Source organism: Pteronotus mesoamericanus, unplaced genomic scaffold (assembly GCF_021234165.1).
Source record: "Pteronotus mesoamericanus isolate MK-2021 breed Mesoamerican mustached bat unplaced genomic scaffold, CSHL_Meso_final scaffold_705, whole genome shotgun sequence".
In the NCBI taxonomy this organism is placed as follows: Eukaryota; Metazoa; Chordata; class Mammalia; order Chiroptera; family Mormoopidae; genus Pteronotus; species Pteronotus mesoamericanus.
This window is the reverse complement of record NW_026555326.1, coordinates 4,943,795-4,967,454: the sequence shown is the minus strand read 5'-3', so window position 1 is coordinate 4,967,454 and position 23,660 is coordinate 4,943,795. Positions and strand designations below refer to the sequence as shown.

Genomic DNA, 23,660 nt, shown 5'->3' with positions numbered 1-23,660 from the left:
AAAGGACTAAGAGTGACAGGAGTATCTTGCTTTGCTTTAAATCCCAGTTTGCATTAGAGCATCAGTCTGCACGGTGTGACTGCCGGCCTTCCCGAGTCCTTGGGTTTGACATTGATAGAGAAGAGTTCCTGTGGGGTGGGGTGGGGTGGGGTGGGGGCAGTGCTCTTCCCTTCCAGGAGGCCTTTCCAGAGCCTTCTAGGCCTACAGCAGCCCTGTTCTCCTCCCCTTCAGCTCTTGGCCCTTGGATTCCCATGTCCACCCCCAATGGCAACCCCTACCCCATGAGAGTGAGGTAAAAAAGACCTTAGCTTTCTTTCTGCCCTGCTTTTAACCATCTTCCCCAGCTGCAGCAAGTGCAGCCCCAGTCTTTCGACTTCTTCTGTGTGGGTGTTGGACCCAGTGATTAACTTCTCTGGTTAACTTCTTCGTTATGAAAATGCACATTAGCCATTCAGAGACTTAATCTGATGATTTGTGTATGTTGGTAAAAAGCAAAAGCCATCGTCCCCGCCTGGTATACTCAGATGTTCCCTTTGGTACACTGATGGCAGGATTTCAAAAGCAAAGGACCATTTAATTTAATTTTGCAGATGGCAGAAGGGACTGCAGGAAGCTTGGTCACAATATGCCCCCTCCCGGGAGAGTAGATCCAGTAAATTCAGGTTGCCTTAGGGGCTGGGATATAAGGAATCTAACCCTCTGCCTTCTTCCCACCACCTTCTCTCCAGTATAAAATGTAGTTTTGCGGGGAGGTATGGAGCGTAAAGAAAATTTCCTCGCCTGGAAAGCCAGTGACTGCCGATGTGAGATTGCCAGCCTCAGCAATGCTCAGGACATACGGATTATGACCCTTACAGATTAAGCCATTCCCTCTTTAATTGTTTTATGGCCTCATCCTTTGTAAATTGGCCCCTTGCTGCCTAAAATCCTTTCTGGGGTTTTCCTTAGGCTGGGGACAATGCTTGCTGGTGAGAAATACATCTACCCCCTCCCCAGGGCATTAGCTCCTCAGTGATGCTGAGGAGAAAACCAAAGGGAAATCTTTTAACTTGCGTTATTTAATTTTTAGGCTAATGGCCTTCCCACAGAACAGCATACGCAGGATCCTGAATTGAGTTTGCACAGGAGCTGGATGTTTGCTGCCGAGTCCTGTGAAGGCTTCAGAATTGGAAATCCAACTGTTGGCTTTTAGGCTAGACCCCAAAATGTTCATTTATCACCCTCGGGGCCAAGAGACACACCAGAGATCGTGGCAGTGTTTACAATATGGCCACTGGATAAATCTTGCCCAAATGAGAAGAAATTGTTTTTCTTCATGTTTCAGCCATGCTGCTCTATAAAAAAAGTTCTTATTAGATAGGTACAAACGTATTTCTTCATGAATCGTTCTAGATGGAACTATAGGCATTTAGAGACTTGGCTGAAATATCTTTCTAAAACTTCTGTTTGTCTCTTCTCAGGTAAAAGTAAATAGAAATATGCATAAGATGTGAACTTTTAAGAAGTTTCTGTTTTTTTTTTGTACACATCTCTCCTTTCTTTGCTTTTTCTCCTCATTTGTGGTGGCTGCCATTCTCACCCTGCAGATAACTACTGCTTTGTAAAAACAGAAGAGGGTGTGATGCTATTTATTTATGTCAATAGTTTGAGCATTGTACTTTAGTGTAAGCGAATGTTGCATTTCAGTCACTTACCTCCATCTGTGACTAGAAGGCCTTATTTTAGCCATCACCAAGTAGGTGAAGAGATGCTTCTGTTCTAGGCTATAGATTTATTCATTCATTTATTCGCTCATCTCTTCATTCAACAGATATTTATTGATCATCTATCACGTACCAGATACTGCTCTAGGTGCTTTGTTTATATCAGTTAATAAAACAAAGATCATTGTGAATTAACATTCCAGTGGGGGAAGAGGGCGATAAGCAATAAACATGATGGACATATAAATAACTTAGTATTTAGAAGGTAGTAAGTGTTGTGAAGGGGATGAGAAATGCTGCGTAGTGATGTCAGTTTGCATTTTAAAGTGGGGGTGGGGAGCTTTTAGATGAGGACTTACAGAGTAGGTCACATTAGTGCTATGACTTGTGCAAAGATTTGAAGAAGGTGAGGGTATAGGTGGGGATATTGGGGGGAGGGGGGAAGCATTCCAAGGTAGGGGAAGCAGTGCAAGGTGCCTGGCCCATGTGTGCTTAGTGTATTTGAGGAATAGCAAGGAGGCCACTGTGGCTGAAGAAGAACTGTGTAGACGGAGTGTGGGGGAAAGGTAGGAGATGAGGTCAGAGAGGAGGTGGGTAAGGGATGTGGGGGAAGGAGATGCTTGATTATGTCATTGTAGGCCATTGGCTCTTACTCTGTAAAATATGTATGTGTATGACTATGTCTATATCTACATCTACATCTATGTATCATACTAGGTACCATCAGACCTTATAGCTTTTCATTTCTTCCATCATCCAAACTCCATAAACTCTCCAGAAATTGGTGGGGAGGTAGGGGGAAGGTCGATTATAAGGAAAGATATAACGAAACTTGCATCAAAGTCTTACAGAGACCTAGAACCTGTACTTTCTGAGACTTGGTAACTTGATGAGATTCTTCCCACCCACGCTTCCTTGGCCCATTGCACAGGAAGACCACATAGCTTGCTCTTACTCCAGCCTCTCTATTTCTTCTGCTTTAAGAACCTCACATATGATTTTCAGCATAATTTTAGTCAATTTCTCAAGGCCTTTCCTTACTGTTAGCCCTTTTACTCTAGAGAGCGCCTGGAAACACTTTCCTATACCACCGATGTGATGGATTCTAATTCTGGAAATAGACTTTCTGACAACATTTAAGGGAGTAAATAAAAGTGAAAGCACTTTGAAACTCAGCTTCCAGGAAGAGATAGGCAGGCTGCATCAGTGTCTCTTCCTTACCCGCCTTTACCCCAAAAAAGCGTAGCCAGGGGATCACTCTGGAGGTATTTCATTAGGGGCAGTCCTCTGTTGGCCTAGCGGGATATTGGTGATACAGATATCCCACGCTTTTCATAAGTTTGCTTTACACCACATCATTTGTAGGGAAGATTTACAATAGTACCTATTTCTGCTAACTGAAAGAAATCTGGAGGCATTTTCCCTTTTACCCAAAAAAGTGATGGGGGGGAGCAAAAAGCTAAAATAGTGTTCAGTGTTTCACAGTGGGCCACTATAGAGGCCTTACACACTGGTAAGTGAAACTACATTGGACTACATTATTCCTACTTTATATAGACTATGTATTTATCATATCATTCCTACTTTCATTATATTAGTGTTATTTTAGGTTTCATGTGTTACTTGGTATGATTTGGTAGGTCATTTCTTGGGTCTGGGAATCCTCAGAAAATGTACCCATGTTAATTAATGGTAATTGCTTCTTCTCGTTACACCATTTCAGTTTATGAAAAGTTTCAGTTGGAACACTACTTTCAGATAGCAGGGGAAACCTGTATTTGGGTCTGTCTAGCCCCGATCTCTATCAAGTCTCTGCATTTCTTTGTGCTAAGACGTTCAGTGGTGGTTTGGTTTTCCATGGGAGGATGTGGAATGGTTTATTCCCAATAAGAATTTGATCTGTGTACCTGAGTTTCTATTAGTTTGGTTTTTAAGAGCTGTTATATATTACTGCCCAAAGTCTCCAAACTATTTTTTTAACTTCATTTTTTTTTGTTCTTTGTTTTTATTTTTATTGAATTTGTTGGGGTGACATTGGAAAACATAATTATTAAATAGTTTTTAAATTTTTTATTATTTATCGATTTTAGAGAGAGAGAGGAAGGGGGAGAGAGAGAAGAGAAACATCAATTTGTTGTTCCACTTATTTATGCATTCACTGGTTGATTCTTGTAGGTGCCCTGACCGAGGATTGAACCCTCAACCCTGGAGTATTAGGAAAATGCTCTAAACAGCCGAAGTACCTGCTCAGGGTAGAAAACCTGTATAATTGTATTACCCAAAAATCATTTGGAAACCCTATTCATAGGCCAATATTTTCAGACTACAGATTGTGACCGCTTTGTTGAGCAAGTTGTGAAACTAATTAGTTGACCACTCACCAGCTTTTTGAAAAGGCAAATATATAGAATAAAACAAAAAGAGAAAATACCAATGTGAATTGAATGTAGAAAAGCTTATTATTGTTACATCACACTTTTTTTAGGGGTATGTGTGTGTACTGGGGGTCATACCGTAAGATATATTTATTGTTCATTATGGGTCATTATCAGAAAAAGTTTAACACTGTCTTAGGCTATGCAGAAGTTGTATTTGCTTATCATGGTGGGACTGATGAGGATAGAGGAGGAGAGGTGAGTGCTTCAGAAGGTTACATGTCCAAGAGATAAAAGAAGTTTTTAGTTAGAAAAACAACCCACATTGGGTGTTTAACTCTTCTATGAAGGTAGAATGTGCCAGAACATTATGCTCTTTCGGTCAACAGGAACTAAGCTTATTTCTCTCAGCACAAAGAATTGTGCAATTTCCAGTGGGAACTCCCCTCTGGAGGTGGAGAGGGAAGGGGAAGGAAGAGTGGAGAAAGAGGCAATTTAGGCAGAAATCTTCATTGTAAGTCTAGCTGACCCTATCTGCGTGTAGTTAACTCTGAGACTTTGCTGGAATCTGCCAGAGATCATTGTTGAAGACAAGGAAAGCACAGCTCATTTCCATTTATTTCAATTCAATATTGATGCCAGCTCTGTGCTAGGTGCTGGGATTTAACAAAGAATAAGATATGGTCTTGTGGCACCTCTAGCCTGGCAGGGAAGACAGATGTAAATTGCTAATTACTGAACACTGTGCTGAAGTGTCATAATAGAGAGTGTATACAGACTGCTGCAGAAGAGGGCCTGTGAATGAGAGAAACTGTACTCTGAACCTTTCATTCTGAGAAATGTGCCATTTCATAATAAATAACTGGAATGAGGGTTTCTTTTCTAAAAGCTGCATAAGTTATTCTATTGGGAAGGCTACTTGCTGTGTTATTTCATTTCTTTTACTCTACATATGTTTTAATGTTTTCAGAAATATTTTGAAAAATGAATTGGACATAATTTCTGCCCAGAAGTCTGGAGACACACAAAATAATTTAAAACTATTTCCTACAATGTCCTGTAAAACAAACAAAACAATAGGAAATTGAGTTCTTTTCTCTGACAGAAATCAGTAATCACTTTTTGAGATAAGTCAAGTCATGATGAATTCTACGACAGAAATGTCACTGCAGTGTGTTCAGGATCTAGAACCCGTGTCTCCCAAACCAGGGCTAATTTTTTTCTGTCAGCTGCATTTGGCCCAAGCCTGTCCCATGACTGTGGGACAAGATTGAATCAAGAGCTGAGTTTTTAATGTCTTTTGTTTAGTTTTTATTTTATTTAGTTGGGCATTTTTTATTGTCAGCTGACTTTGCTGTGAATTTTGTTCCTGCTGTAAAATTTTGAATACACCCATCTGTGAACATGAACGGTACAGTGTTTTTTCAGAGGTGTGAAATGAGCAGGCAGCCTTATAACTGTAGACATACTGTACATTATGAAGCGTTTACTTCTTGTCTCTGGGATGAGTAAAAACAGCTAGTAAAATCCTTTCTACTTATATCGAGACATGGCCTTCAAAAGGCGTGAGGTGGGTAGGCAGAGGATAAATACTTATATCTTCTCGGATGAGGAGAATGAAGCCCAGAAAGCCCAGAGACCCAAATCTTCTGACTCATGTAGATATCCTGCTGCTTGGGCAAGGGGTGGGGACAGACTAATGTTTAGAAGCCCCAGGTATTATGGTGTTTTGAGGGGTGGGTATTTGTATTTTACTTTATTTGGAAAATTCAGGTTAAGAGAGAGTCATTATAAAGAGTCTTGAAAACCTTGAACCCCCTAAAAATAAAAAGGCTCACATTTCTTTTCTGTAATATTTGGGCTGGCTGTTGGATAACACTTATGTCATTAAACACACTGTAGTTTGCTTATCTAATTTCTACTCCATGTTCACATTAATGGCTTCCCATTGCTCTTAGGAAAACTTCCATTCTTCTTCAGACTATTTGCAGTACCCTCCGGGACTTGACCCCTGCTTCTCTTTTTAATCAGTCTCATCTTTTCTCACCCTCCCACTTGGGCTCAACACTCCAGCTACGCTGAATTTTTTAAATTGTTTCAATTCCTTGCACGTGGCTTCCTTTCTCTTGCCTCTGGGCCTTCGAACATGCTCTTCCCTCTGGGCTGGGCATGTTTCCCGCTGGCCCCTTCTGGATCCCTCCCGTCTTCCAGGTCTTCTGTTAGCCTGTTGCTGTGCCGTAGACCAGCTTAGCTATGTCTACTCTATGTTCCTACAGCAGCCTCTTTTTCCCTCATACTGGGCTCATCACAATTGTAATTATGTTTTATAGTCTATCTTTTCTGGTAGACTGGCTTCGTTTGGAAGGCAGGCCTAAGGTCAAGAGAAAGGAGATTGGTTAGAATTATTGAGTCTGACTAAAAAGACTTTTTATTAGTCTGGCATTTTGTAACATTTTAAAATTTATGAACTCCTCCCACAGCAATATAATTTTGTGAATCCCCTCAGGAATTTTTTTTAAAATGTCACTTTTATAAACTATGATAAAGAAGGGAATTTAGGGAATACATTTTCTTTTATATCAACATTATTAAAATTGTACTGCTTATTTTAATATAAACTTAAAAACTTAATAGTCTCCATTACATAAAGATATTTTTTCTCATTTAACAAGTGATATACATTAATTTATTTAAATTAATTTTTAAAGGAAGAATGTGATTTGTTAAAATAAATTTAATAAAACATTGTGCTTAGATTGGGATCAAATGTGTATTAAATGTACTTGGAAAGTTCATGAGTTGCTAAGCCACGACTGCTGTTAGCATGTGAAGGCCCTAGAAGGTCTGCGTGAACTGCTGGGAATTCATAATCTACTACTCGGTCTGCAGCCTTAGAAAATGTAAGGGGAAGTGTTAAAAGAGACCAGGTTTTGAACCCTGTCCAGGGATAGATAACTTCTACTATAAGTCCTACAATGCCGGGTCACTAGTCCACATTTCCAGGTGGACATGTTATTGCTGCTTCCTTCCTTGGCGTGCAAAGAACAGAAGATGCAGGGGACATTGGCAGAAAAAAAATAGAGACACTGAAATTACCTAGCTCTGTGTGCCACTGACGCCTTTATTTGCCCTGGGGTCTCACTCATTAGTGAGGAAGGGATCATCCTGTGCTCTCCACTTTTCTCAGGACCTCTTGGAGGTGGAAGAAGAAGATCACACTATTTGCTGACTGACACTTCTGGGTGTTGCGGTGGTCGGTTGGAAGTACAGGTGATACATGTCACTGGGGCTCTCAGGGACCCTTTTTAATCTTCTCGCTGGCCTCTGGGACTCTGTGACCATGGTTATTACATGTTCAGAAAGTGTCAGTTTATTTCAAAATGGTGATCTTATTTTCTATGTAAGCATTACCAAAAACCATTACACTTTTTCATTCAACGGATGCTAACAGACTTGGGCGTCTGGATTAGGGCAGCAATATGGGGGGGAAAATACTACAATGGGAAGTGATTTTTAAGAAAACCTTGCCAATTTTTGTTCTCACTCTGGAGCCTTGTCTTCACTCTATCTGGTCAGCTCTGGGCAATTGAAACTTGTTCTGGTAAAGTTTCCTTCTTAAAAAGCTCTTGTTAATTATGAAAAAATGCCCTATGTGCATCACATTGTACTCTTTTGTGGCTCTCATAAATAATGGGGCAAAAATCATTGTCAAAAGCAGAGCTGATTAGATAATGCATCTCTTTTTTGATTTTTGGTTGGTTTTCTGTTTTAATTTTTGAAGGAATAGCTATTGCTTTCTTTAAAAAAATAAACACTCATTATAAAAAATCTAAGCGAAACTGAAAAGTATGAAGATACGAAGAAGTCAGCAATAAATTGTTCTAACTCCCATTACACCCAAAGAGCTATTCATTCATTCATTCATTTCATTCATTCATTGAGTGTTCACTGAGTGCTTCCTGTGTGCTAGGCAGTATGGCACCAGGGATCAGCAGTGAAAGTTCCTGCTATCATGAGGCTTATGTTCTGGCGGGAAGAGAAAATGATTAACAAATACCTAAGTAGATCTTTAAGTGTCATGGAGAAAAATAAAATGGGCTAAGGGCATGGAGGGTATCAGGGCCTCGTTTAGATGGAGTCACCACAAAGGCTGCTCTGAGAAGGTAACATTTGGTCAGAGAACCGAGCGAAGTGAAGGAGCTAACCCTGTGAAAGTAGGGGGAAACATATGCAAAGGCCCGAGGTGGGGGTGTTCTTGGTATGTTCTGTGAACAGAGAGGCCAGTGTAGCTAGAGACCATTGAGTAAGGGTGAACTTAACAGAGAGACTGAAGAGATAGCCAGGAACTAGGCCACGTGAGGCTTTAGAAAGCCTTCAGCTTTTCTCCAATGGGAAGTTGTTACAGAGTGATGAGCAGGGAACCAGGGGTGTCCCATCTTTCCGCATCTCTGGGCCACACATTAAATACATTGCAACGCGTAATCACACAAAAAATCTCACAATGTTTTAAGTAAATCTATGATCTTGCACTGTGCCACATTCATAGCTGTCCTGAGCCACATGTGGCCCACGGGCTGCAGGTGCGACACCCCTGGTAGACTACAGGGGAGCAAGGGTGGTAGCAGCGGGACCAGTTAGAAAGTTACCGCAGGAATTCAGAACAAAATGATGCTGAGTGGGACTAAGTCAGGAATGGTGTAGGAAATAAGTGGTGGAATTCTGGACGCATTTTGAAGGTAGAGCTAGCAGGATTTGTTCATGAATTGGACTGGGACTCGAGAGGGAGAGAGAAGAGAAGGGGAGGGGAGGAAAGAGGGGAGGGGAAGGACGTGAGGGAGGCAGGCCGGGAGGCAGGCAGGCAGTCAATAATAGCCTTTTGACCTGGAAGGGAACAGTAGTGCCATTACTGAAATGGGGAACATGGGTTAAGGGTGGGTTTCAAGAGCTCAGGTTTGGGCCTGTTAAATCCTCAGTACCTATCAGCCATTCAAGAGCAAATTAAGCCAGTTACAGGAGGCAGGAATTTAGGGAGAGGTCCAGGCTGGAGATACAAATTTGGGAAGTACTGGTCACAGAACTGAAAAGTGAAGGAACTGCTGAACTTCAGATAAACGTTTCTTTTCGCAAAAGATTAGTTCCTATAAGTTCTAAGGTTAAGAAAAGCATTAGGAGGCTGAAGTCATTATTAATATTTTTAACTATATTTGTAGCTAAATCTTGACTTTTAGGCAGATTGGCTGATTCTTGGTCTGGAAAGATTACGTGATTCATCTTCTTTTACTTCCTTGCATCTCTTTTCCCCATCTCCCAGTTTTTGTAGCTTTCTGGATTATTTCCTTGGCAGGGTTTCTGACATTTCCATTTTGACCTGCATGTTCCCATTTTTTGATTTATCTACTGGGTGCAGGATTTCTGTTCCTTAGGAGAGGTTTGTGGGTGCTCTTAAGGTTGAGGGCTCCGAGTGTGAGAATGTGCGAGCCTTTTTTCCACTTGCCTCAGCTTGGGTAACAGTGGCTGTCTCTCAGAATTTTTTCAGATGTGGTTCTATTATCTTCAGGCCTCAAATGTTGCTGTGGAGAAATCTGAACCCACCCTGATTTTTTCCCCCTATTTTGTTAGAGGAGTTGCTTTTTCTCTATTGTTTCTTAAATAGTTCTTTCTTTATTCTTGAAGTTCAAATATTTAAACATCATGTATCTTTAAAAAAATTTTTATCCTCACCTGCAGACATATTTTTATTGCTTTTAGAGAGAGAGGAAGGGAGAGAGAGAAACATTGATGTGAAAGAGAAACATTGGTTAGTTGCTTCCTGTACGCACCGGGACCAGGGATCATATGTGTCTGGCCTGGGGACTGAACCTGCAATCTATATGTGCCCTGGCTGGTAATCAAACCTGCAAGCCTTTGGTTACGGGACAGTGCTTCAACCCCAGCTGAGCCACGTCAACCAGGGCAAAACATCATATATTATGATGTTTATTGTTTTATATAGATTTTCCAGTGTATAGTATGCTCTTACTACCCATGGATTTAGTTCTTTTTTCATTTTAATTGCCTTGTATTATATGTATCTCTTTGGACATTTTTTCTGCCCCTTTTGTCTTCTTTTGTGTTTCCTCTGAATCTCTTAAGCCTTTTTTAAAACATGCCTTAATTATATTAAAAACTTGTGAAAAATTTCAAACCTATGCAAAGTAGAGAGAAAAGTGTTATGAACCCCCATGTATCCATTACCACCTTCAATAATCCTCAGCTCATGGCCTGTTTTGTTTATATGTATCCGCCACTCACTCCCACTTCCCTCTATTACTTTGAAGCAAATAGCAGACATTATTTATCCTTCAATATTTCAGTATTTATCTCCAAGAGATAAGAACTCTTGTTTTTTAAAAACACATAACCTTTAATAAAGTCTGTCTATTCTCTTTATAATCAGTTTACTAAATGCATCACAGCATTGTTTTGTTGTGTTAGATCAGCAGCTTTTTTGCTCCAAACGTACAGTGGGTGACCATAGTTGCTCAGCCTCAGGACAGGCTGGGGAACTCTGCCCGATGCAGAGTGTTGGCATGTTGGATTGGGCAACTGTAACAGGAGTTGCATGGACAGGAAGTGCCCACTGGTTCCTTGGTGTTTTCTGAATTTCTAGTGCTCACATGAACTGCGGAGGGAATGGGAGGAGGACCCAGAATGTACAGTTTCTTTTCCAGCAAGAAGTGAAACTTAGGCCCATTCTGATTTAATAATAACTATGAAGAAGGAGTTGAGAGGTTTAAAGACTGTGTTCTAGTTCTGCTTTTGGTGATCATGTTTATTCCAGAGCTTTTTAATCTACATATTAAGACCTTCTACTAGTGGGCCACAACCAGCATTTAGAAAGATATAGAAAATATCAAAGTTTATGGCATGTACTAAGAATATGTATTGTTTCATGAAATTTGTTGTGTGTGTGCTTATAAAATTTGGAAACCAGTAATTTCTTCTCTATAATTCCTTCCACTTTCTATACCATCTTGTCCAGAAAGTTGAAGGATGAAAGGGCTCATGAGAGAGATTTTACTTATATATTTAACAGTAACATATATAGTGCTTACAATTATACCAGGAACTGCTCTAATTACTTTATGAATATTAACTCATAAAAACACTGTAAGGTAGGTACTATTATTATTGAACTTTTACAGATGGAGACATTGAGGCACAGAGAGGTTAAGTAACTTGCCCAGGGTCACACCGCTAGTAAGTGGTGGAACCACTTTTTGAGCCTAGGAAGTCTGATTCCAGGGTCAGATTTTGCTTTGCTGCCTCTCTAATTGATAGGCATCTCTAGGCAGTGGTGTGGACTTATTGCTCTTATTGCCCTCAAGAAGAAATGATTAAAAAAGTATTGTCCTGCTGAACCCACAACACTTATGTTTAAACATGCAGAGTTAAGACAGTGAAAATGAGGCCTTTCGTTTGATAAGTTGAAGAAATTCAGGGATCCCTTTTGTTAACCAATCAATATTGTCAGCCTACAAAGTATGAAAGACAACAAAATGAGTCCATATCTCAGGCTTAAACAAATGGGTATAGGAGAGCGGTTAAGAGCCCTGATTTTAGAATTGAACACATCTAGGTTCACGTCCTTTTGTGACCTGTAATTATCCGGGGGACCTCAGGCAATTATGACTGATCTTTCTGAACCTCAGTTATACCTCCTCTATGAAGTAAGAGGAATCATGGTTGATTCTTAATGGAGAAGGCACCAGACATATAGTAAATACTTTACAAACATTATCTCCTGTACTCTTAATAAGAGTCCACTCAAGTGGTTGCAGTTAAAAACTCCATTTTATAGATAATGAAACAGACTTAGAGAAATTAAGTGTCTTGTTCAAGGGTATATACAGCTAGTAGGTGACAGAGCTAGAATCAAAGCCCAGATCTTTTTAGATGCAGTTTGTGCTCTTAACCACTCTCTTTTACTGCAGACTTATCCCATTGGGATGTTTTGAGGCTTTAATGAGATCATGTACCTTTATACTTGAATGGTGACTCAATTTACTATGCGCTTATCTGGTACATAGTAAACACTTAATACGTGTGGTTACTCTTGAATATATAAGATGTGCCTGCCTGTACTTTTTGTGGAGACAGTTTACTTTTCCATAGAAAATAAACTGTAGTCAACACAATCAGTTCTAAAAACCAACTAACCACTTAACACATGTATTGAGTCCTTGACAAATAATTGGTTAGCTATTCTCAAGGATCTGCTAAGCAGATACTTTTATTGGAAACCGTTTCATCAAGGAAGGGATTATGACTCAGCATCTAGAACATTGCCTGGCACATGGTGAGGGTATTAGTCTGGGTCGCCCCCCAAAATAGGGCCAGAGGCAAAAGCTTACACTTTATGTGGGAAAACCATCCTGGGAAGCGGGAATGAGGAGAAAAGGAGAGAGGGAGAGCAAATATAAGGGACTGCTTGTAAGCTGGCCACAGCTTCAGAGAGAGGCTTATCATTTGGTCTTGTGGGACATCTTCAGAGAAACTGTGTGAAGCTACTGTGTCTCTGAACAGTCAGCTGGAAGGAGAAATATTTCGTTTGCCAGCTCCCAGCAATTATTGGTGAAGTGCTGACTTCATTGAGCTTCCCCCTCCCTGTGCTTCTTGGTTGCATGTCTAGTGGCTGAGCAAGTCTCTCTAAACTTCCTGTCTCATTGGAAACGGAAACCCTGGGGTGGGAATTGAGAAGCATGCAGCACAGGTACAAGGCTAGACTCCATCAGGCTGGCCCACCAACAGCATGAAGGACCACAAGCAGCCATTTCAAGTGGAGCCGTTCCATCCAACCAGTCAGCAAGGCAGTCGTGTTCATCTTGGGTGAAGGATAAACTGGATCCAGCATAGCAGGCTTTCAATAATGATAAACTCTGAACTGTCAAAGTTAAACTCTTGGCCCTGCTATCTTATTTAAGTGACTTGCAGTTATTGACAATTTTGTTTCATTCTCCGTCTACTTTCCTATCTCCTCTTTGTTTGCTCTCTACCTAAATGGGGATGTTATGTTTGCAGGCCTTGGCCTACTTCTCTTTCATCGTACATGCTTTCTATGGGTAGCTGCATTCACTTTTGTGGTAACTTCATACTCCCATCTACTTGCTGATGGCTCCTAGATGTCTCTTTCCAGAGTTGATCTCTCCTGAGAACTTCAGACTGGAGGATAAAGCTGCCTTTTCCATCTGGAAATTCCACAGACATTTCAAAAGCCAAGTGAATCTCTTGATCTTCCGTGATCATCTTTGTTTGTCCCTCTCTCCTACAACTCATAGGTGCCTGATCCGTGCTTGCTGAACTAAATCTGAAACAATTGTGCCAGTACTGTATGCCAAAGCTGGGTCTTGTACAAAATGAAGTGAACTTCCAGAAACAGCTGTCTAGGAATTTAGGGTCTGGATTTTCGTAATAATCTGGTTTATTTTTTCTTTGATTGTGCTGAGGATGTGAACAAAATACACTTTGCCATTGGCTGTTACTCTAGTGGACAAGTTGAAATTGACATCTGGTCTTTTTGGGAATTGACTGGTAGGGAATTCCTTCAGTTTTGCCTCTGCTTATGCTATCCTCCTTCTCTAGACTCTTAACCTTGCTTTGTCCACAGTTTACAGATCCTTTTTGAACTATTTGTGTCTGAACTACTCATGGGGTATGCAGGACCTTTCTTGCTTTTCCACCTCTGCCTCCCTGCATACTCTTCTGAGTTAACCTTTAAGGCACAGTGCTCTACTCACATCCTCCTAATCTTGATCTGCCCATATCTGCCTCTTTACCTTTGCTTTAGTGACCACAACCCTCCTTCTTCTGTCGCCCTTAACATCTCTTTAAATCCTCCCCAGCTTAAGGCCTCAAGACTAACTCGAGCCCACACTGGTTTATACCGATCTCCTCTCTGAACATGATCTGGGACTATTATATTCGCTTAACACACACAAGTTGTATATTGCTGAATATTTTTGCATTTAGTCCCCGCTTTTTCTAATTGGATTATAAGCTCTTTGAGAGCAAGTTAATGTCTTACATTTTCTTGTGGGTTCAATGGTTCGTCATGAGATCTTTACGGAGATGGCATAAGATAAACACAGTATTTGTTGAATTTGTTGGTTTATTATTGTTCTTCGGTTACTGACTTCCAGTTTGCCTCTGGCAATGAATCAGGGACATCAGACTATGTGACATTTCCCAGATGAGCTGTTGGTCATCTCATTCTAAATCTTTAGTTTGTAGTACAAGTTAATTCTAGACTTTGGACCTTGGAAATTCTGTTTCTTAAACATTTCAGGCTAGGCCTAGGAGCTAAAATTACTACTTCGGCATTTGATGTGGCAGCGTGTTCATTTGGGAGCCTTTTTTCTTTAACTTTCTATTGAGAACTTGAAAAAGCGAAGGCAGCTTGCCAGAGCAATTGTGATGATTAAACTTCATTGAGATATCCCCCTCCACACCCTCCCACCTCATCGGCTTTCTGAGGTTGCTTTCTGTAGCTTTATTTGGGGGCTCAAAAGTTAATGGATGACTGAACATCCTTTTGAAACCCTTAGGACCATGTTTTTCTCCTCTTCCTTTCCACTGGCTAGTTTCTCTTAAGTGTCCAAAGCAGCACGCATTGTTTTTAGGTAATGTGGAGCTAATGCAAGAGGAGGAGAGTGCTTTCTTTCATAACTTTGGAACAATCTGCTGCAGGTCAGACGGTTTTGAAGATGCCAAACTTAAAGTTCAACAGAGAGAACTGTAGTCAAAAGGAGAGTGAGGGAGTCCAGGACTCCAATTCACCACCCCTCCTTTCTCCCACCAAGATAACTGTCTTACCTTTGAACCCAAGGATCTTTCTCACATGTCCAGTTTGATTACCACTGGATAGGGAGGGATAGTTTGGAATCAGTAGCTTTCAGGTCACTGGCTTGAGAGTCTGTATTAGTGTTAGTACACGCCGGGATTTTCCACTCATGGAAATCTCCTACCCATTTGACCTCTGGATCATTCAGCCTGGATTGCTCATTAATGCGAACTCTGTTTCTTAATTTTAGAAGGCCCAGGAATCCATCCAGCAGACCTCTTCCACTCTGATCTTCCTTCATCTCTGTTTTCATCATGGCACAAAATCTCACCACCTCCATTTCTGGCTGCTTGAAATCCAGACTACTCTGTTAGCCTTTGGAGCTGCTCCTTCCTATACACCCTTATCTCTGACCAGGCCCAGAAGCCTTCCTTTGTTCAGCTAAGCCACCTTCCTCACTGCTTCACCAAGAGGCCACGTTCCCACATTTTTCCATCTCTTGGCTTACGTTTTGTCTTCCTCTGGAATATTGTCTCTTTACCTTGCCATTTACTGAAATTCTATTCACCCTCAGAATACTAGTTCAGACCTGTTTCCTCCTCTCTCTCTCTTCTCTCTCATCTCTTTTCTCCCCTCCAAAATTTGAAGGTCTGCTATGTGCCAGGTGTTTTTCTAGCTCTCAGGAGTGTGTTAGTGAACCGAACAAATTCTTCCTCTCATGGAGTTTAGTCTTCCACTAGAAGCCTTAATTAGTAAGGTTAGTTCCCACTGCTCTTTCTGACCTCTCAACACTTTTACTTGTAGTATTTTTTTCTTAATTTTATGTACTTACAGTATACAATAAAAAGCTATATAATATAGAATTAAATAATCTAGTTTAAAAGTATAGATTTTTAAAAATACATATTTTGATCACATCTTTACAATTGGATTTTAAGTTCTTTGAGAACAGGGACATACCTGTTTCCAAAAACTTCAGAATCTCTCAGTATCCAATAGGGTAGGTCTCCTTTGTTTTCAAGGGACCAAAAACCCAGTGCAAACTATTTTAAGCAAAAAGTGAATGAGGTGGCTTCTGTGACTAAAAGAGCCAGGGGCAGGGCTGGTATCTGGCTATGACTTGATTCAAGAGCTCAATTTTCATTTTTCCATTTCTCGGCTCAGCTCTCTTCTCAAACAGGCTTGCCATTCGTGGTGGCAAGATGGCTGTAGCCGGCTCTGACTCTCATTGTTCCCAGGTCTTGCACCTTCAAACATGGCCTGGAGGTCCCTTCCACCAACTTTGGGGAGGGCAGAGGTGGGATCAGCTTTACCAAAATTGCATGGAGATGGGGAGGGTGTGGATGCAAGGAAGGAAAAACATTACGTATTTATCACATCCTCACATCCTGGAAGTTTAGGAGCTATTGGTTGGTTGGATTAACTCATGTCTATTTTTACTTTGTATTTAATAGGGTAAAGTCAATAGTCATACTCTTCAAGGAGGAATATTTGCTGGTTTCTCCTTTACAGAAAGTGGCTTGATGGCAATTTCTTGGAACACTGACTACTCATAGATTAGTGATATCATCAGTCACTGAAAGATGTGGTATAGCGGGTGGGTTGAAGGTGCTGCGTGCCTCCCTTCTCTCTGCTTTCACTGCACACTGTGTGCAACGCACACCCCATTGATTTATATTATTATTTTGCTTTGTTTGTTGTAGGTGTTTTTCAGTGGGTTCTTCCCTAATACCTTGGTAACTTTGAGGGAGGACTTTTGTCTTTGTATTCTCAGAGATCCTAGAAAGTGCTCAGATAAATATTTGCAATAAGAGTAAGAGAGAACATCGGCTTGGGAACCCAGTGGTCAGGGTTTCAGGCCTAGATCTGCAACTAAATGGCTGTGTGGTCTCTGGCAACTCCTTTCCCTTCTCTGGGCTTTTGGTTCTCTGCTCTGTCCAACAGTGATTCTGAAGGGCCCTCCTTTTACTGAGTTGGTAGAAAAGCAAACAAGTAGGGCAAAGAGCAAGACTTGGCAGGGCATTCCAGCATTTTGTTTCCTGGGGAACAGTTTTGAGAGGGCTGATTACCCTTGTGATAAGAGGTCTTGGTAAGAGATATGGGGGGGCAGAACCTGATGAAAGCCACAATTGTCTTCTTATATAACACTTTCTGGAAAGGTACTAGGAATTAATATTCTTCAGATGGCTGAGGTGACATCATGTGTTTGTGAAAGGTCTAAAAGCAGGTGAGGCAGATTTTGTGGAAAAAGACTGGCAGTCAGGCCTGGTTCCCAGTGGGGAATCTGGGTTGATCTCATGTTCTGCCAGCTCTGAATAGAACCTGTGGGAGTCGCAGCTCCTGTCCCCTAGGTGCCAGCAAGTACATCAAGGACGAGGGAAGGACATGCCTGTGTTAATCTCCAAAGATTACCTCTTTCTGTGGCCTGCCCTCCCGTCTCCACTTTCCCCTCGAAAATGTGGGATTCATAGGAGGGGGTTCTGTGTGACTCAGTCAGAGAAAATTCCCGAAGAAGAATGAATTTTGAGAGAGGAAAGAATGGGGCCAGTATGTCTGGACTGAAAACTATAGGCTGAACAAAGTCCTCTTGTACTCTGCTGACTGGTGAATTCCTTGGGTATTCTCTACGGTGAGGACAGAATTCAAAGGATTGTTTCACCTGCATTGCCAGGTATTTTATAATTTAGTGTCTACATGATTGTCAGTGTGGGAGGTCCTTGACTGCTTGTGTTAAATAATAAGTGTCTTATTAGGGCTAAGTTTTTCTTCCAGTTTCATCTTTCACGTGACCCATCAGTATCTCTCTAAAATGAATATGAACCTCCTTCTAACTCCAAGGACGGGTTAGTAAGAATCTCAGTTGTGCCCAAGCATGGCCAAGGAATCAGCAATTCCCAGGGGGAGATTTACTGGATATGTCTGCTGACCCTGGGTTTGAACTCATGCTTACTAACATTACTTGCCAGGTTTTGATCTCATATATTTTGGAAATGATGGAATGGTAATCCACCAGTGGATTTCAGTGTCATGGCCAAGCTTGCTTTCCAGAGGGGCAGCTTCCAGTATTTACTTTAAGAATAGTCAATGCAGAACTGAGATTTAGCCCATATAAATGGAGAAATGGAAACCAAGAATTTCTTCCTCCTTTTGGTGCCTGTTTGCTGGGCTCTTTTCCCCTTAGCTGGAAGGATGGTACTCAACACAACATGCTATTTGGTTTGGTTGAAATTTTTAATTTTTTATATATATATACATATATATATATTTCACATATCATAAAATTTACCTTTTTAAATTGTAAAATTCAGTGAGTTTTTTTTTTTTTAATGTATTCACAAAGTTGTGTAACCATCACCACTATATAATTCCAGAACGGTGTAGTTAAGTTTTGACTTGAATCTTGGATGAAATATCAACCAAAGGTCAACTCTGAAACTCAGAAAACTTGTTCTAAGACTTTGTTCTTTTTTGCAAGAGAAGCTGCAGTTTTTATTCAAGTGTCATTTTTTTAAAAATGTAATGGAAAAAAATAGGACATTGCATTTGTAGTAGGCTTGTTGCTTGATTTCTTTTGTCTGCTACTGATAATTTATAAAGTTTTGGTCTTCCAGTTGGAATGTACTACCATGGCTATGTTATAATAAAGAATATTCAGAACAAAAACAGTAAGACTGTTTCGCTTTCTTCTCTTTGTCAAGCCATGCTTCATTAGGGCAGGGCTTGGGCCTGTTTTGCTCTCCATCACTAGCACAGGGCTTGCCGTACAATAGGGCTCAGCAAAGATTTACTGAATAAATGGACTGTGTTAGATGCCCAGGGAAGGTCATTTTTGGCATGTATCACTCCAAGTAGTTCATAGTGACCTTTGTACTTTGGCTTTGTGGATGGTCATGGCATGCATTCATTCATATCCCTGAGATACACAGCTGCTTCTAGAAAGTGAGAGCTTGACCTCTTCCCATGTAGTTCTAGGACTGACAAGGACCCCATCACCCCCAGCTCCCAGGAACTCTCATCCAACTGTAGTTGGATTTGTAAAGCCTTCTTGAGTTGTTATGGGGAAGCACAGTGTGGGCGGTGTGACTGTGCATGTCTTTGAGTGTACACGTGTGTGTGTGTGCATACTTGCCTAAGCACACAGTGGAACTGTGAGGAATTCCTTCATGTTTTTATAAATCGCCCCTTTCTTCTTTCTGCCCTTGTAGTTTGTGGGTAGGTCAGGGTGCAGAGGGGCCTCCAGTCCGGGCACATGGCCCAGGCGTGCTGGCATTCAGTGGCCTATTGTTTCCTGCCTCTTATGTGCGTGGACAGAGGTCTGGGGCTGGCACAGCTGCCTTCTTGGAGACCATTGTTTGTCTTTCAGCAGCAGCAAAAACCTGAAGCAGCACATTTTACCTTGGACAGAGCAGCCATTCTCTGTTAGGGCTACAGGCCTGGAGAGGGGGGTGGTTGTAGTGTCCCTTAAATGTCTGGGTGGATGCTCTGAGGATGGACGCCAGGGAGGCTTCTCCCTCCTGGCAGGTTGCAGCCGGGAGTGGGGGGAGGGGGCGGGGAGATACTCCGTGGTGCCAAATCATAAATCAACTCCAGTAGCAGGTAGTATCAATTAGCAGAGGCTCACTCTTCTTTTCTTGGATCAGGGGTGGGGATATCGCTTTCTCACATCTCTGCCCTCTGGACTTACTGGCAGACCTCAGGGTGTGCTCATAGGACAAGAAAAGCATTTCCTCCAAAGCTGTCCTGTAGCGTAGATCTGGGAAGCAGGGAAGGGATCCATCCCTCTTGTGGACTGGCCAAAATGTGTGCTAGTTAGCGAGTCGGCGCGCTAGTGCATACCCGACTCTGTGGGCCTGAATCCCCCCATAGCTCAAAGGTGGAGAAGTGAATTTTAGGGGTGGGAGCTATAGAAACTGAGTTATGCAGAAATACTTTCAGAGACTCCAGACTCATGTTCTATTTCTTTGGTCTCCCTGCCCCTCTATCAACCTCTTTGACATGTCAGACAAACTTTAATTTAACTTTAGCCTCACTTGTACCTAATTGTATGATCTTTTTGTAAATGACTTAATGAGTCTAACTTCAGTTTTCTCATCTGTACAATCAGGATAACTGGGGATTTAGGGACTAGTTGTGAAGGTTAAATGAGATAATGTATACAAAGCGTGTTCAAGTGAACACATGTTCCCTTTCCTTCAGGGCCTGGAAGGGTACCTGATGGAACACTTTGGCTTCCACCTCTGGAATGTCCCTTTAGGCGCTTAGAGTCCGTTTGGACTAGAGCACTGACTCACCAACTAGCCCACGTTTCAATTGCGTTGTGCTGCCCACTCATTGAGGCACCTGAGAAAGTCAGGGTAGAATACAATGCCATGCTGGCTGGATGTGCTTGGGGGCTTCTTAAATTAATTCACCTATCTCAGAGGCCTCCTCTGAAGTGCATGTTTCTTGGACAGGACAGTCTTTAAGTGTTCTACCTCTGGAACTTCATGGGTATCAAGGGAATTTGCCTTTTTTTAATGGAGGCTGGGCATCATCCATTTTACCGTGTTCCTTTCTGCTTCCCTGGTTAGTGGGATTATTGAGGCAAAGTCTTAAATGAATTACAGGTCACTCAGAGGGGGCTGACAACCCCATCACCCATCCACATCCTCTTCCACTTCTGTTATGGGTACCTTTTCGCCCCAAAAGCCCTAATTCTTATTTGAGTAGACCAGTTGTAAGTAATATCAATGAATGTCCTCTCCGCCCACAGTCTGCCCACCCAGTGGCTACCACTGCCAGCTACGACCTCTATGTGTCAATAGATGGAAGAGGCACAGATGCCTCTAGGAATAGTTGGTAAAGGCTGTTGCCTTTAAGAGGCCCAGAAATCCCTGGCAAGAACCGTATGCCTGACATGCCCTCCGCGGATCTTCCTCCCAACACCCTTGTAATCAGACTCCCAGAAAAACACAGAACAAGAGAGCTTTGATGAGTGATGAGGTAGGCGGCTTTTCTGCACAGCCTTCTGTCTGCTAGAAACAATCCTATGGTGCTCAGTTTCAGTTCAGGTGAGGTTACTGCAGACTTGGTTGGCATTGGTGGTTGGCAAGGGGGAGGCATGGGGACAAAGAGGGTGAGAATGGCACTTATAGGTCAATAAAATCACCCATAAATGATCAGATACTTGTGTTACATCCTGGTGTCTATGAAAACAGAAACAAAAAATAAAGATGGGGATAGATTACAGACCCCTACCTACTTTGGGGAAAGCCAAGTGCACCATTCACCCATCCCTCATTGCTTCATAAAAGGAGTGCTTGGCATATTTTTCAGCATTATAGCCCTGAACCTGGATTTGCCTCTGATTTATCCACAACTCAGGTGAAAACTGTAGCTCTCCCTGCCCCATGCATTAAACAGCACAGAGAGAAAGCATTGTTACAGCTCTGCTATCTGAGAATGAATTTGGAACATGTATAGGAAAGGTATAATAATATAGGTACTCTTTTTTTCCTTGGATTAGAGTCACTGTCATATCCTAATGCATTGAGCTGAGCAGGCTTGGAAGGGAGAGAGATGACAGAAATGGCTCCACTGTGACTCAGGTGGCGAATGGAACGTAACTTCAGCAGGATGTGCACTGCAGGCCTTCCCTGGGCTGACAAGCAGGCTGGCTTTGACAAGCTGCTTCCTATGGGTGCCAGGTCTCCCGTCAGTAACAAATGCAGTATTGCATTTGAGGCAGATCTGATTGTTGCTGGAGCTGCCGTTGCTGTACTTTCACGGAGGGTGTTTGCTAGCCCTGTACGAGGACTCTGGCTAGCAGAAACCTGCCAAGCTGGAACTTAACCAGAAATATTTCTAGCTTTGACAAAGCAGGGGTCCTGAGCATCAGTGGGGATGAAACAACAGAGATATGAGTGATATTTGTTGGTGAAAAAAATCAACTTCTTTAAGGCTGATTCACCTTATATGATATTGGAAACTATGGAATCTTCTTGACAGTGGATGTTTTGCTTGCCTAGAGGTCCTGGTACTTGTTTCATTCTTGATTGCCACTCTTTGACCTTGGGCAGGGTCCTTTCTATGTCCTTTAAAATATCCTGACCCTGACCCTAATTCATAAAGATGCGGAAAAGCATTTTGAAATGATGGGAAAAAGTATAAAAAGTAGGAACTTGGGCTCTAAAGTCAGTCTGCCTGGGTTTGTTATGGTGTGACTTCTTTAAGAATCAGTTTTATCATCTTAAAATGGGGAGGAAAATAATACCTACCCAACAGGATGGTTGGAAGGAAACTCATTACGCTCGTTGCTAGAAGAGAGCCCAAATTCTGGCACTGTGCCAGAAATACAGTAAATTGTTCAATAAATAGTAGTTCTAAATATTATTATATCTACTAAGCACTTTCTCTTAAATGATTCAGCAGATTCCTGGTTCCAGTGTTTTCTTCGTCGACTGAAAAAAATTGGTGGAGTTTAGGCCAGTTTATGCTTATTGTTATCATCATCATCATCAATAAGGCTTTAAGTTCCCCAGAGGACAAGGATCAAGTGGAAGGAAGGGGTAAACGTTGGCATGTATGGCTGTCTGCATGACTCTCTTGCCTTTTTTTGTTGCAGAGATCCGCGCTCAGCTCACAGAGCAGATGAAATGCCTGGACCAGCAGTGTGAGCTCCGGGTGCAGCTGTTGCAGGACCTCCAGGACTTCTTCCGAAAGAAGGCTGAGATTGAGATGGACTACTCCCGCAACTTGGAAAAGCTGGCAGAGCGCTTCCTGGCCAAGACGCGCAGCACCAAGGACCAGCAATTCAAGTAGGGACTCCTTGGCTGTTACTTTTAGAGACCTCAGGGATGGGGTCCGGGATGGAGGGAGGCAGGGTGTGCCACCTAGATCCAATTGGATTCATGAAGCAGGGAACAGAGTAAAGGGGCCAGTTGTATAAAATAGAGCTGGAATTCAAACCAAGGCAGTCTGGTTCTAGAGTCTGTATTCTTAACCATTTCACCAACTAGAAGAAATGAATGATGTTGTAGCTATACTATATTGCTGCCCAGACAGTTGCTAAAGTCTCTTTCTTCTGCATTTACAGTATTTTATACAACTGGCCCCTTTACTCTGTTCTCGCTGCCATTATCCTAGTGTAAATCATCATCTTTGCCTGAACAGTTGCAATACTTACTGTATCATCTGTATCAGAGGTTCTCAACCCCAAATACCCATTAGAATTCCCTGGAGAATGTTGTAAAATGCTGAAATCTGGGCCCCACTCCAAACCAATTAAATCAGAATCTCTGGGAGTAGGGTCTGAGTAACGATATGGTGTAAAAGCTTCCCAGATGATTTTAATGGATGCCCAGCTTTGAGGACCACAGTCTATAGCTTCTCCCCATTCCAGTCTGCCTGATCCGCTATTGTCAGATTTAGCCTTCCTGGAACACACTGAAGATAGGCAGTATCTCTGTGCAGTGGCTCTCCACTGCCTATGTATCTATGTTCTTGACACCCAAGGTGTATTCTCCCATTATCACCATCACCTAGGATGTTAAAAATACAGAATCTCAGGTCCCACCCCTAGATCTACTGTGACAAGATCCCCACAAAGGTGGACACTCCTTGGCTTGGTCCTCAAGCCCCTCTACATCTGACCTAAGTAGGTTTCCAACCTTATTTCCTGTTTCCAGTTCACTATACTTTAGCCAAACATAACGTTGACTCAAATGGAACTTTGTTCGTCCTGTTATTTGAGCTTATATGCCCACTCTTCACATCTCTGCATGT

General features: G+C 41.9%; 1 protein-coding gene across 3 annotated transcripts in view; it reads left to right on the top strand.

Moving 5' to 3' along the window:
• Positions 1-23,660, top strand: part of SRGAP2 (SLIT-ROBO Rho GTPase activating protein 2) — a 248,467-nt gene that overhangs the window by 66,988 nt on the left and 157,819 nt on the right. For all 3 annotated transcript variants that reach the window (XM_054563274.1, XM_054563273.1, XM_054563275.1), the window contains exon 3: positions 22,501-22,693. In XM_054563274.1, the coding sequence (XP_054419249.1) occupies positions 22,501-22,693 (193 nt within the window). The remainder of the gene's footprint in view (positions 1-22,500; positions 22,694-23,660) is intronic.